Source organism: Lepidochelys kempii, chromosome 7, assembly GCF_965140265.1.
Source record: "Lepidochelys kempii isolate rLepKem1 chromosome 7, rLepKem1.hap2, whole genome shotgun sequence".
NCBI classification, from domain to species: domain Eukaryota; kingdom Metazoa; phylum Chordata; order Testudines; family Cheloniidae; genus Lepidochelys; species Lepidochelys kempii.
In genome coordinates this window covers 50,924,749-50,939,031 of record NC_133262.1, presented here as the reverse complement: position 1 = coordinate 50,939,031, position 14,283 = coordinate 50,924,749, and the positions used below count along the sequence as shown (strand labels likewise).

The 14,283-nt window shown below is 47.1% G+C and overlaps 1 protein-coding gene across 3 annotated transcripts in view; it reads right to left on the bottom strand.

Moving 5' to 3' along the window:
- Positions 1-4,620: 4,620 nt before the first annotated feature.
- DAG1 (dystroglycan 1) overlaps positions 4,621-14,283 on the bottom strand; it is a 103,544-nt gene continuing 93,881 nt past the window's right edge. For all 3 annotated transcript variants that reach the window (XM_073352644.1, XM_073352643.1, XM_073352645.1), the window contains exon 3: positions 4,621-9,551. In XM_073352644.1, the coding sequence (XP_073208745.1) occupies positions 7,143-9,551 (2,409 nt within the window). In that variant the 3' untranslated portion in view covers positions 4,621-7,142. The remainder of the gene's footprint in view (positions 9,552-14,283) is intronic.

Genomic DNA, 14,283 nt, shown 5'->3' with positions numbered 1-14,283 from the left:
AGCAGTTCTGTGGAAAAGGACCTAGGGATGACAGTGGATGAGAAGCTGGATAGGAGTCAGCAGTGTGCCCTTGTTGCCAAGAAGGCCAATGGCATTTTGGGATGTATAAGTAGGGGCATAGCGAGCAGATCGAGGGACGTGATCGTTCCCCTCTATTCGACATTGGTGAGGCCTCATCTGGAGTATTGTGTTCAGTTTTGGGCCCCACACTACAAGAAGGATGTGGATAAATTGGAGAGAGTCCAGCGAAGGGCAACAAAAATGATTAGGGGTCTAGAACACATGACTTATGAGGAGAGGCTGAGGGAGCTGGGATTGTTTAGCCTGCAGAAGAGAAGAATGAGGGGGGATTTGATAGCTGCTTTCAACTACCTGAAAGGGAGTTCCAAAGAGGATGGCTCTAGACTGTTCTCAATGGTAGCAGATGACAGAACGAGGAGTAATGGTCTCAAGTTGCAGTGGGGGAGGTTTAGATTGGATATTAGGAAAAACTTTTTCACTAAGAGGGTGGTGAAACACTGGAATGCGTTACCTAGGGAGGTGGTAGAATCTCCTTCCTTAGAGGTTTTTAAGGTCAGGCTTGACAAAGCCCTGGCTGGGATGATTTAACTGGGAATTGGTCCTGCTTTGAGCAGGGGGTTGGACTAGATGACCTTCTGGGGTCCCTTCCAACCCTGATATTCTATGATTCTATGATTCTAAAACAATTCATCTTAAATCTACAGACAGGATTTTACAAACCATGAGTGTTGGTTTTGGTCCTTAAAACCTCACATTACACAAAAAGATTCGCACACAAAAATTCTTTTGCCCAACACCCCACACACTGCTTTTATTATTTTTACACAACTGTACCCAGATTACATCTCCATCTTGTACAACTGGAGACAGTCAAGTTTTAATGGAAACCCCCTACATTCCTTTAGTGATTTTGATTAACTCGTCCAATAGTCAAATAATATAGATCAGAGTATCTGGCTGGCTTGGTGCCTGAAGCAGTCCTTTACAGACCATTTCTGTGGGAAAAGGGCCTATTTCCCCTCAGAATAGCTATAAAGGCTCCTGGGGACAAAAACATAGTGGTGGTAGTAGCCACCTGACCCCCTTGTGTAATTTGCTTCACAACCATTACCTTTTAACATTTTCACAACTTCCAACCAAATTAAGCAAACTGAGGAGAAGAAAAAGAAGAAAAGGATATAGTTAGCTCTGAGCAAAGGGTAGGGCTCCCTAAGTTTAAACAGTTGGGAACCCTTACCCCCAGGTTTTTATCCTGGCTCTTGGAGAAGAGTGGAGGTTGTTACCTGCTCCTGCAAACCCTGCCATTTTTCACTTTGAAACTTTTTTTCCCTCTCCACTCCCCTAGGAGCAAGTCCCAGCTCCTGTCTCTTAAGGTGGTCTGTTAACTCTGCTTTTAACTCCAAACCCTGTTTGCCAAATCATCTTTAACTGCTCCTAACTTTATTTCACAATCCTCCAGTAGCCTTTGCTGGAGTAGCACCAAACATGAAAGATTACTGGCAGCTTCCCATAATGCTGCCTTTACTTCAAACCTCTTACAAGTGGACTTAAGTGACTCCTTTCCCTGGAAGGCATCCTGCCCCATGGGTACGGACCTCCTTCCACTACCCATTTATCATGGAGGTGGGCTCCTCAGCCAGCCCCCATCCTTCTGGGTCTCCAACACTGCTCCCATTTCCTTCTTAATCTCATCCCAGGTTGACCCCCACACCTGGAATGGGCTCAGATTCTTTCGTAACCACTTATCCAAAAAGACCATTACCCCAGCTCGCAAGGACCTGCAACTACCATCATGAGAGCCTGCCATAACCCCCTCCAAGCAGCTGTGCGGACAGTTGGGGTGGGGGACTTACGTGGCTGCTACTTACCTGTCCAACGTGATGCATCCGAGTCATGGCATCAAGATGTTAGAGGGCCTTCCCTCAACCCTCCTGCTTCCCCGGTTCTTGTCATGCAGACAGCAAGCAGCAAAAGACCAGAAGTCCAAAGTGCAGACAATGCAATGTTTATTGGGATTAATTTCCAAGCAAACATATTCTGAAGCCCTTCACACCAGTCGGGCTTATCTCTATACGCCAATAGAGTCTGTTCCCCAGTGTCCCCCTTCCCAGCTCTGACATCGCAGAGCCTTGCCTGTGTCCCTGTTCCCTATTCCCATTACCTCCCTCCCCGCTTAGCAAGCATGATTCCAATTTCCCCTTCCACTCACTTCCTGTTTGACCCCAGTTTATATAATATTCTCAGCTATACCTTACCCAGTCATTTTACTGAAATCTATCTAACCAATCCTAACATACCGTAACATAATTCTCTAATTAATTATATCCCTCTACCCTAATTAACTTACACCTAGCAAAATTAGTAATACAGCAGATAGAAACAATTAGAGGACAGATTAACAATAGAAAAATCGGGGTCATAAAGATAAAACATACAGAAATTAGGGTTTCACAACCACAACTATTGAGAAGTGATTTCTTGCCAGATAGGATGCTATCAAACTAAGTTTTCTTTAACTATCTTTATCTGGTGGTGATAGAAATACAATCCTGTCCTGAGAATGCCTAACAGCCCAATAGCACCTTATTTCAATGGGACTCAAAGTTTGGAATGTGAGGATAGGACCATATGCTTCCCAGTTTACGGCTGCCTCTGCTGCTTAGCCAAAGGCCTCAGCCTAAGAACAGGGCCTCAGACTGTCACAGTGAGAAAATGACAGGTTTCAGAGTAACAGCAGTGTTAGTCTGTATTCGCAAAAAGAAAAGGAGTACTTGTGGCACCTTAGAGACTAACCAATTTATTTGAGCATAAGCTTTCGTGAGAACAGGATCCATACACCAAGGAGAAGAGCAGAAAGTTTCAAGCTTGCTTTGGCTCAATGCAGTAGGCAGCAGCTGTGCTGGGTTGTCAACTACCCACCTTTCCAGAGTCCATATTGTCCTGACATGGAATGAACACCACAGGCTAAAACACGTCCTTAGCCTGCTGCCCAGCAGCCAGAGAAACATCTGTGCAATGTCTTTGCAAGGCTGGGAAGTTAGGCCCTGCCGCAGTCTCTCCAGCTTTTTAGTTAACCTCAGCCTGGGAAACCGACAAGTTATCTAGTCAGAAGTCAGAGTAGCAGCCGTGTTAGTCTGTATCTGCAAAAAGAAAAGGAGTACTTGTGGCAACTAAGACTTAAGAGACTAACAAATTTATTTGAGCATAAGCTGGCATGCATCCGATGAAGTGAGCTGTAGCTCACGAAAGCTTACGCTCAAATAAATTTGTTGGTCTCTAAGGTGCCACAAGTACTCCTTTTCTTTTTTCTAGTAGGAAGTGATTCTCTCTGCCTGCTCTAATGGCAGCAGCTCTCCTTTCCTCACATCCGGCTTCTCCCTACCACTCAAACTTGCCTTTTACTAGTGCTCTGGTGCCAGTGAAGTTTTGGGTCTACGCTTCTCTGTAGTTCAGGAGAGCTGGTATCATGACACACACAGTGGATGGAAGCCATGTTCAGAGTACACAAGGTTGTGGAGAAAAGTAATGGGATGTATGGAGCCTTTTGCTTCACCTCACTTGTCTGAGTCTAGGGCAGGGGCAGAACTGATCCTGTGCTAGACCTTCACTGCCTTGCCAGGGCACAGCCCAGCTGCTCTGATTAGCTGGGGGTCGGGCATGGACCGGCAAGCACTGTGGGCCCGAGATGCCAGGTGCTCAGCAGCTTGAATTAGAGCCGAGTGGGTCCCTGCGAACAGGTGATTGATGCACAAACTCATCCCCATTTTCTCAAAATGTAACCAAGCATTTGAAATCTCAGCTACTTTAATGTGATTGGTCACAGTCTTGTTTTTGATAGGACGAGCAAGGTTTGTGCTGTGAGCACACAGAGAAAGCAAATGTACAATTCCCTGTGGAGAGCGAACCACCGACTTTCTGTGGACAGCTGAGTTAGTGACAACAGCCAAATAGCCGCTGCATGAACAGAGCCCCACTGGGCTGTGTTCAAATCAGTGCTTCACTGAACTGGTTAAAATCTCATTCAAACCCTGTCTGGGATTCCTGTCTCCATCTAGTGGGCCCCTCAGGCCAGGACTAAGGCCCAGCATGGCATGGGGGTGAATTGGCATCACTGCTGCCCATGCTCTGCTCTGGAGATAAAGGGTTAAGGGCTCAAGTCTCCATGGACTTGCACAGATGGATGAGTGGGAGTCACACCCGTGGCCCTAAGGGCAGTGGCGGGTCTGATGTGTACCCAGCACCTCTCGGTTGCATGCTGGTGGCAGACTGGGATTCCCTGCAGTAACTCAAGAGCTTGTATTCTCGGTCTGCTTCACTCTTTCCTAGAGAGCACACAAATGGGAGAGGCTCTCATCTAGACAGACAGACTTACACACCCCGCCTTGCAGCACCAGGCACAACTGAGGGCAAGCCAGCAGCTCTTAGTAAAAGCCCCCACGTCCCACAGCTAGCGGCAGAATACCCTCTGAGAGCTGCCCCCAAGCTCTGCTGGGCCTGGAATTACACCACAGCAGTTGCTCTACCCCAGGAGCCTGCTGGGTGGGTGACGCCTCACGATTGCGGCCAGCAGCAGAGGAAGAGTGCGTGAGCCCACTGCGGTGTAGTAAAGTACACGGGTTTATTTAGTTGATAGGATTCTTTACAGAATACAGAAAACATCTTTAAAATAATCATACAAGGAATAAAAACACAGCAGTAGTTGGTGAACACTTTTTTAATACAAGTCTCTCTCACCATTACAGTGTCTAGTGGCATAAACAAACAGCACTGGTGCTAGGGGGAAGGCGGCCGCTGAGAATGCCATTATTATTATTCTGTTCACTGCCCCTTCGCCTCCAGTTTCTATGGTGACAGGTAGGCCCAGGCCTGACATATGTGCGCCTGCGCATGGCCAGTATGGAAAGGCTGCGGTTGCTAGGGACAACGGCACTGTTTGGGAGTCTGTTCCAACTTGCGCATGTGGGGATAACTTCAGGACTGCTGAAGAGGCACCCAAAATGTACCGCTGCCAGCTCAGCCCTCCCAATCTACTCCCAGCTGCAAAGGGCTTCCAGACACAGCTCTAGGCGCAGCACAAAGCCAGCAGAGCATCTGGGTGACGACACTCCCACTCCCCCTACTGCCAGAGAGGAAAAGATGGGCCAGTGCTCTCTTAGGAAGCCTGCTCAGCTTCAGCACTCCTGCAAGGGGGGAGTGGGGGAGGAGTCACAGTTGGTGTGGGGTAAAGCCAGCACCACTAAAACCCTGCCTGAGGTGCACTTTGCAGCCACCCTGACCTCACTCCTCCCATGCCCCTGTAGGTGCAGAAGCAGAGAGTGCTGAGCTAAGGCCCTAACAAGATTAGACTAGTGTTTGCTTTTGACAGGCAAACTCCCTTGAAGTCGAGAAAAGGGATGATGGGAAATGCCAGCCTAGCAATTAAGAGGTGAAGGTCATTTTCTCCAGTCACCTACTGGTGTGTAACTTGGCCACGTCAGCACACAAACATACTTTGCAAAACAGTCAATATGGCTTAAAGTGTCTGTTTGGTGTGCAAAGTCAGCCAGAACCTGCCCAGCCAGCCCTGGCCAGGGCAGGGCCACATTATTGCAAAGGGTTTTTCCTCCCTCTAAATGTACCAAAAATAGTTCTCAAACGGTCAAGAAAAATCCATGCTTAAAATGATTTAGTTCAAAGGAAAAAAGCACAGGAGCAGCCTACAGGGCAACCCCAACCTTGCAGGAGAGATGATGGAAGTTCATTTTAAAAAGGCAAGAAACCTAGACATGGCTCTATTATTTAACAATGACTAAGAGACAGAACTCAAAGTGAGCAAAGCAGCCAGTCCCATGGAGTTGATACTATGAAGCTAAGCTCATACAAACTGCTGTCAGCGTTACCATTTTTAATTATTTTTTAATAAAACAATTTGAGGCTTTATCAAAAATTTAGTAAAAAATTAGATTTGAGAGTTTTACTCTGAGCCATTTCTGGCACTTCGGAGATCCCAACCGCCAGCGTAATGTGCGCGCGAGTGTGAGGGTGGTGCAGAACAAGTGGGTTGGGACAGCAAGAGGGGATGGATGAGAAGCTGTGCCAATACTATGCTCAAGGAGAAGTGAGGAGATAGCAACACATTACATAAAAATATTGCATCTTTGCCAAAACACCTCAAAGTGTGTCAAACCCCAGCACTTGCTACTTACATGGAGAAGTGGGGCAGTATAAAACCTTCCCCCATTCCTGGCAGAGCCCCCCACTGCTGGCCTGCTCACACCACAGCCATGCAGCCCACCGTGGAGATGCTGCCCCTTTGAACCTGACTGAGCCCCACTCTGTTACCCAATGGATGTTTTCCAGGCTGTTCTGAGGCACCAAGTTCTGTTCTCCAGCAGCATGGGGACGGGCAGGGTGATCTCGGCAGGCCAGCAACAGCCTATGTGGAGGCAGGGAGTTTCCTGGCCGCTTGGCAAAGGGTGCCCACACCCAGGCTAATGACAATTTTACAATATGTGAAAAAATAGGATTCCTCTGATAAAAACACTGGCTAGGTCCATCCTCTAACTGGGTTTGAAACACCTCTGGAGCTGATTTTTAGCAAAGTACTTCCCCTCCCCCGTCCCAAAAACTACACAGACAACTTTAGGTAAACAGCAGAATAAATGTAAAAACTCAGCCTTGACTTCAGAAAGTCCCTTAAATGTCATTATTTGTAGGCTATCTTTCATGTTATGTCCTGTTGCTAGACACACGTGAATAGAAAAAAAAACAGTACAGTTAGTGTTAAAGGCAAACAGCAGAGCCTCAGAGTGCCACCCCCTATGCTGCCTGCACATCCAGCCATCTCTCTCCCTTTTCACCAGTCCGCGGACGCGTCGAGAAGCCTGCCATCAGAAATACATTTGAGCCAAGAAGAAATTTCTATGAATAAAATAAAATAAAAGCTGTTAGGCAAAAATAAAATCAGTGTCCCAAAGTCTCCCCAGCACTCTGGTGAGCGAACATTTCCGGAGAGGGGCTGGCTGCGGTTTGGGATTCTGAGTGGTGTTTCTGGTTGGCAATGGATTTGCAGGCCATCAGTCCCTACAGACAACCCTGGCATGGGACTAGAGGCCCCTACTCCGCAAAGAATCTTTCATTCATTAAGGGGGGACGTATGGAGGTGGAGACCTGTAGGGGGTCATGTTCTTCGGGCGGGAGCCTTTACCCTCCATGGGTGCTGTGAAAGGTGGGGGAGGCTGGTATGGAGGTGCATTGGGGTCTTCATCCCGCAATGGAGTATATTCCCCGATGGTGTCCTGGTTCAAGGGGGTGGTCTCTGGCATGTTCTGGTTTGGGTACTCTGGAGGGGGGAGAGGGGCTTTCTCCTCCTGAAGGATCAGGGGCATGCTGGAGGAAGGGGGAGGTTTGGAGTCATCCAGCTCATCTGCGAATATGATTGGCACTCCCTTCTTGATGAAGGTGGCCTGATCTTCAATGGTGAGTTTGCCTTTTCTCTTCTTGCGATAACAGATCATGGCAATGATGCCAGCGATCAGCAGGATAGCAGCAACCACCACAGCAGGGATCACAGTGTGCAGGTACACGTCATCCTCACTGCTCTTCTCGGGGTCTTTACCTGCCAGCAACGTCGGGGTGGCTTCAGAGATAATCCTGCTATCTCTAGCCACTGGAATAAATTGAATGTGCCTGCAGCTGCCGGAGCCAACCACAGATATGTTTATGGGCCTGAACTCTGGCTCTAAGGCATTGGAAAAGGCTGGGCTAGGACCACCAGAGTCATCAGAGATTCTTTTGCTTAAGGCTCTGATCTGTTCTTTCGGGCACGGGTCCAGAGGCAGAGTGTTGTTTGTCCACTCCACTACAATGGAGCCCTTGGTGATGTTTTGTAAGGTAATGGTGCTGCTGTTCCGGTCACCAAATGCAAAAGCCAGCTTCTTTACCAACTGAATCTTTTTATTGATGTCAGTGGCCACTGCATTGTGGTCTCCATGGAATTTGGCTTTGAATTTAACTGGAGACTTGTCCCCATGTGGCCGTTTGTGAACATGTATTTCAAAAGCATCCACTGCAGAGAGGCCACCTTTGTCCGTGGCGTACATGAAATACTCATGCTTACCTATGTGGCTGTGATCAGGCATTCCATACATTAGTTGACTAGTGCTATTGAACTGGACCCAGGAGTTTTCTTCCACCATTTTCTGCTCTTTCAGCTTTAGAGTCAATTGTAGTTTATCTGTAGTGGTGTCTTCTTTATCATAGAATGTATCGGAAGGTATTTTAACTTCAAAGTAAGTGCCTTCCCATGCATCCACCCTGTCAATGTGGTTTGTCAGCCTTGGCGGCTCATTTGGCTCCCACACACGGGAAGGACCACTAATGGTAGTGCGTATGCGGGTTGGAGGAGAGGGGGTTTCCAACTTAGTGATTGGTGATCTGGTCGTGCCAGGGGGCTTGGTAGGTCGAGGAGTTTTGGGTCTTCTGGTAGGCCTTCGAGTTGTAGCTGTAGAGGAATCTGTTGTTGATGGTGTGCCTAGTTTCAGAGTGGTAACTCTTGGTTTCTTAGTAGTGGTTGTGGGTGGTGTAACCACAGCAGTAGGCTCTACATATCCAGTCATCGTTGGGCGAATCTGCCCAGGGATAGTACTGGTGGCTTCTATTACTCTGGTTGGCTGAACTGGTCCTAGAGTTGGTGTCTGAACAATGGCTCCTCTTGTTCTAATAGTAACTGTAGGTTTCCTAGGTAACGGTATAGGCTCTCTTACTGGAGGAGCCGTTGTTTCTGTGGGTGGAGCAATGGCTGGGGATGTGGGAGTGGGAACAATTCTGGTTGGTGGTTCTTGGATAGCAGTTGTAGGTGGCCCGATGGCAGTGACAGGTGTAGGGGTGGCATTGATCTGCCGCCTTATCCTCTTAGGAAGATGAGGTTTCTTGTTAGCAATGTGCCAGCCAACAACAGGGTAGCCAAGATGGGCAGACATGGCACCTTCTTTAGCAGGAGCTTCAACATTGCTGATGTTGGGAACACTATTTTGGCTCAAAGAACATCCCAATTTCCATGAGAGTAAGGCCCCATTTTCCACCACCTTCTTTGCATTTCCTGGCCCAGCCATGAAGGCTGACATGTCAAAGAGTCTATTATTTACAACAGGAACCAACTTCATGTTATGAAGTTCCACCTCTGAAAAACGTTTCATTCGGTTTAAAAGTTCAACTCTTTGCTTTGGTGTCATTTTTGTTAAGTCAGCATCCAAAATTACAGTTAGGATTGTGACTGGTTCCTCTGTGCCACACATGAATGGTGCTGCCTCATTCTGGTCTTGGGAAGTCACTCGTACTGACTGAGGTTCATTGTGGTCTTCAGGGTGAACCTCAATGGAAAAGACATTGATGGTTTGGGGCACATAACTTCCATTGGGCTCCAGCTGCCCTGCATTCACTGAGATGTAATGCACACCCTTGTCAGTATCCAGGGGCAGACCTTCCAAGGTGCTACTCTTCGGTTCCCAATGCAGCCAAGAAGGCAAGGAGTCTTTCCCCGCTTCAGATATCTATGGAAGAGAAGGAGAGGTATGGTAAGGTACTGTTGCCTTTTAGAAATTAGTAAAGAGACTAGTTTGATCACAATTAATGTTTACGTTACAGGCTATCAACAACTGATCTTGTAAGCACAACAGGTGTAAAAGGTAAATTTCTAGCCAGAATACCATGATTGATTTTTATTGCATGCATCTGCCCCCAAAACACTGAAGTGGCCTGAACAGAGGAGCAAACCCAGTAGGTATTTTAAAATACTTTGTCAAAGGGCTCGTCTCCATGATGTAAGCTCCCAAGCACCAGTAGGCACCACTATATGGGATAAGTATGTTATTTTCTGCTAAGGCACAAGTGCAATTCCAGGGTGTGGTTACACAGCAAGACACCCAGAGCTGGCCTCTGACAGTCAACTCGGGCTCGCAGGGCTTGGGCTGTTCCATTGCTGTGTAGACTTTTGGGCTCAGGCTGGAGTCTGATCTCTGGGACCCTTCCACCTTGCAGAGCCCCGGAGACTGGAAGTCTACACAGCAACGACACAGCCCTGCAGCCCAAGACCAACGAGCCTGAGTTGGCTGGCATGGGCCAGCCAAAAGTGTTTAGTTGATATGTAGAACTATGAAGCTGAAATGTTTTATTATTCCAGCACTATCTGAGCTATAAATACCTAGTAGAACCACAAATTCAGATGCCAGAGTCCAAGTGGCTCTGAATTAAGCCATTAAAGAAAGATCTTTCTCACAATAGTACTGATTAAGCTAGTAAGTTTTCTGACTTTGTCACAGTTCATCTTCTTTCTGAAGTCTTCTAAAACCTAAGATGTCCAGAAGGAAAATATTGCATATCCACTTAGCTCATGCCCTCATCTGAGGCTCACAAGGATCTCCTGTCACTGGGGCGACTAACATGCCAGTTGCCCTTTTCACGTTTAGCTCTTGATAACAGCAGAAATGAATCATTAACACCATGCTGCTATTTCCAATGAAAAGGTTCTGCCCTTGGCTTTCCATCCTCCTGAGAGGACCAGAGGCCTGACTCTCCACTGCCTCCCCATACTCCTTGTGTGGCCATTTACACTAGGACAAAATGAGGGCCACCAGATCAGCATGGCAGCACTTACCTCTGAAGTGCAGAGGCACACAGCAGTGGAGAATGAAACCGGGTGGCATGACTGATCGCTGTTAACCTGTACTTGACAATCATTTTTGTTTGTACAAAAGGTTCAAGCCATTTGATAGGAGTCAGTCCTCCTATTCAAAACGAGCCTACTATTCAGGAGTTTGACTTTCCTAGAACAGAAACAAAGGTGTGCTCCGGCCTGGCCCCCTGCACCCGAGAATTCAGAACATTTCATTTGCTGCTTTCCTGTAAGTTAATACTGGACGCTATTTTGTTATTTGTTGACTGACTTGGGGCCATGGTTAGTGGATCACTAACCTGAGTCTTTCCTTGAAATCCTGTTATGTAATTTAGGAGTGGAAAGTTAATGTAAGTGAAGATGGAACTGCTATGTGCTGAGAAGGAAGATCAAGTTAAAGTTAAGTGCACCTAATCACGCCAGCTCTTTCCAATGTATTTTTGATGTGATTCCTACTAGTCTTCCACCCCCATCTTCCCAGCACACACCTGCCCTGCACCTCTCCGATAACCCTGACCATACACGTCTTCATGTGGGGTACAGGAGGGGAGAGACATAAATAAAGCTATTTCCCCCAAGTTCTCCTAGCCATTTAGTTCATTTAGTGAGAAGTTCTGAGTTTGTTCTGAAATGTCAGCCAGCAGACAGCATGCCTTACTTTGCCAATCATTCTATGTTACAAGGACTTTGCTTTCACTGCAAGCTGTTTGTCATCAGCACAGCTGACAGACTGGAGAGATGCCAAAGTGCTTCCACCTCCCCCCACATATAAGGAAAAACCACATGTGCAAAGCCACAGTATCTACTTCTGTACCCATTCCTGCCTGCTCCGAAGCCCAGGTACTCGGCTCCCACTTACGGGACACCAACTGCACCTGCCAGGTGGCAGTTGTGTGCTTCCAGCACCCACTCAAGTTGTGGCAGCTCATGTTCTGTTTGTGTTATGGCCACTTCCCTCCATTCACAATGAAGAGCAGGCCTGACATACTGTGACGCGCTGTTTGCAAGGCTACTGCCACTCCCATTTCCCTCTGACTATGCAGCAAGCCCTGGGGTTCTGCAGTGAACTGGCAGTTTGCAGTGACTCAAACAAGGAAGTGGCTACTTTGGCGCCATTTCCCTCTCATTATTTATTTCGATATTAAGTGGATTAAATCCCATAGTTACACTGCAAGCTCTCTGTGTAGCTGAGCACACCATCCCTTCCTATACTGGTACAGGGCATCGCATGCATGCTGGCTTTACACTGGCTGTGTGGAGGAGTCTTTCACCTCTGGAAGGACAAGAATTGTAGCTTTGAAGACACCAATGCAGATGCTGAAACATGACTCTGCAGCAAGTGGTGGAGTCTGTTGTTGAAGAACTGAGAACCACATGGTGCCCCAGCTACAATTCACAGCAGATCCCCTCCCCAAGCAGCACTTTAACACCTAGTTTCAGAGTAGCAGCTGTGTTAGTCTGTATCTGCAAAAAGAACAGGAGTACTTGTGGCACTTTAGAGACTAACAAATGTATTAGAGCATAAGACCACGAAAGCTTATGCTCTAATAAATGTGTTAGTCTCTAAGGTGCCACAAGTACTCCTGTTCTTTTAACACCTAGGAAAGCCTACACAGAGCTCAATGAGAACTAGGAGGCAGCAGAGTGATGCAAGAATTAAGTTGCAGCTCCCACTACTCCAGCCTGCAGTTTCTAATGCTACAAGCAGCTTCCTTTCGCCACTGCGAGGTGTCCCCGTGCACAGGGAGATACTCAGGTTCCCTCGAGCCTGCTGGGTTTGCTGCAGCCTAATGCAGTGATGTGATTAAGCTCTCTCCAAGAAGGCCATTTTCATATCTCTGCAATTCTGTAAAGCTTACACATATTTCATAATCTGTCCGAACATATAGCCGGACAAGGTAGCCTTGCAGACTGTAGGAATGCACACGAGGTTTGAGAGCAGTTGAAGAAGAGAGGGTTGGAATGCTGGAGCTGGCTACCAAGCACGAGGTCTCTTGCTTTAGATAGCTGAATGAAAAAGCACCAAGATCAGTCATTATTCACTGACTATATTAGCAAAAAGAAAAGGAGTACTTGTGGCACCTTAGAGACTAACATGTATTTGAGCATAAGCTTTCGTGAGCTACAGGGTGACAATTCCCTTCATGTGTGACAAGAGCAGACATGACATGCAACACTGAAAAGCCCTAGAGACTGCAGCAAGCAGAGCAAAGAGTATCAATGATTAGCAGCTGGACTAACAGAAATCCTTTTCCATTTGCAATTCAAACCAATGGGTCTGACTCTTGCTACCTCTGAGTTTTCACAGCTCTTTACTCCGCTGCTCAACTAACAGTGAAATTATGCACATTGCTTTGTACCTATTGTAAGCAGAGAAAGTGCAGCAACCCAGTGGCAGTGATGGGCCTGTGCTAACAGGCCTCGTCTCCTGCTGACCTAAGCTTTCTACCTAGTTTTAGAATTTGGATACACGTTCTGGCAGCTAGCTGCAAAGTGCTGTCCCCTGAGAGCAGATCTGACACATGAAGTCAAGTCTTTAAATACAAAGCTGTCTCAACATAACATTTTATTTGTATGTATTATGTTTTCCATAGATTTTACCTAGCCCAAGATGGGCAGGGATATCCAAGAGAGTCCAGCGTAGGGCAACAAAAATTATTAGGGGACGGGGGCACATGACTTATGAGGAGAGGCTGAGGGAACTGGGCTTTTTTAGCCTGCAGCATGGAAGAGTGAGGGGGGATTTGATAGCACCCTTCAACTACCTGAAGGGGGGTTCCAAAGAGGATGGATCTAGACTGTTCTCAGTGGTACCATATGACAGAACAAGGAGCAATATTTTCAAATTGCAGTGGGGGAGGTCTAGGTTGGATATCAGAAAAAAAACTTTCACTAGGAGGTGGTGAAGCACTGGAATGGGTTACCCAGGGCGGTAGTGGAATTTACATCCTTAGAGGGTTTTAAGGCCCGGCTTGACAAAGCCCTGGCTGGGATGATTTAGTTGGGGTTGGTCCTGCTTTGAGCAGGGGGTTGGACTAGATGATGTCCTGAGGTCCCTTCCAACCCTCATCTTCTACGATGCGACACCATGCTCTGGGTGGTCCTAAGTCTCTCTTTGCCAGAAGCTAGGAATGGGCGTCAGGGCCTGGATCACTTGATGACTGCCTGTTCTGGTCACTCCCTCTGAAGAACCTGGCACCGGCCACTGTCGGAAGACAGGATACTGGGCTACATGGACCATTGGTTTGACCCAGTATGGCTGTGCTTATAACAATGTTAAAAATATTAGAGCTGAAAAGTCAAGTGCTCCAAAGTTAGGAAGTGCCAGAGTTAGGGATGCCTGTACAACCTTAATTCTGCCCTCGTGTTTATTCAATTTGGATACAGCCTTTACTTACACAATCACTTTTTTCCACAGGACCCATGCCTCAAGCAGTGCACAATATGGATGGTGTTCAGAGAATGAGGCAACTGCTTAATATTTCATTTTATCCTCATTGTGTGCTCCAATATCTTATACACTGCACACCACCCGAAACCTGCACTGAATGTAGAACTGATTTCTCTGTGGCACTCATCACTGTGGTACAAATATCTCACAAACAATAAAT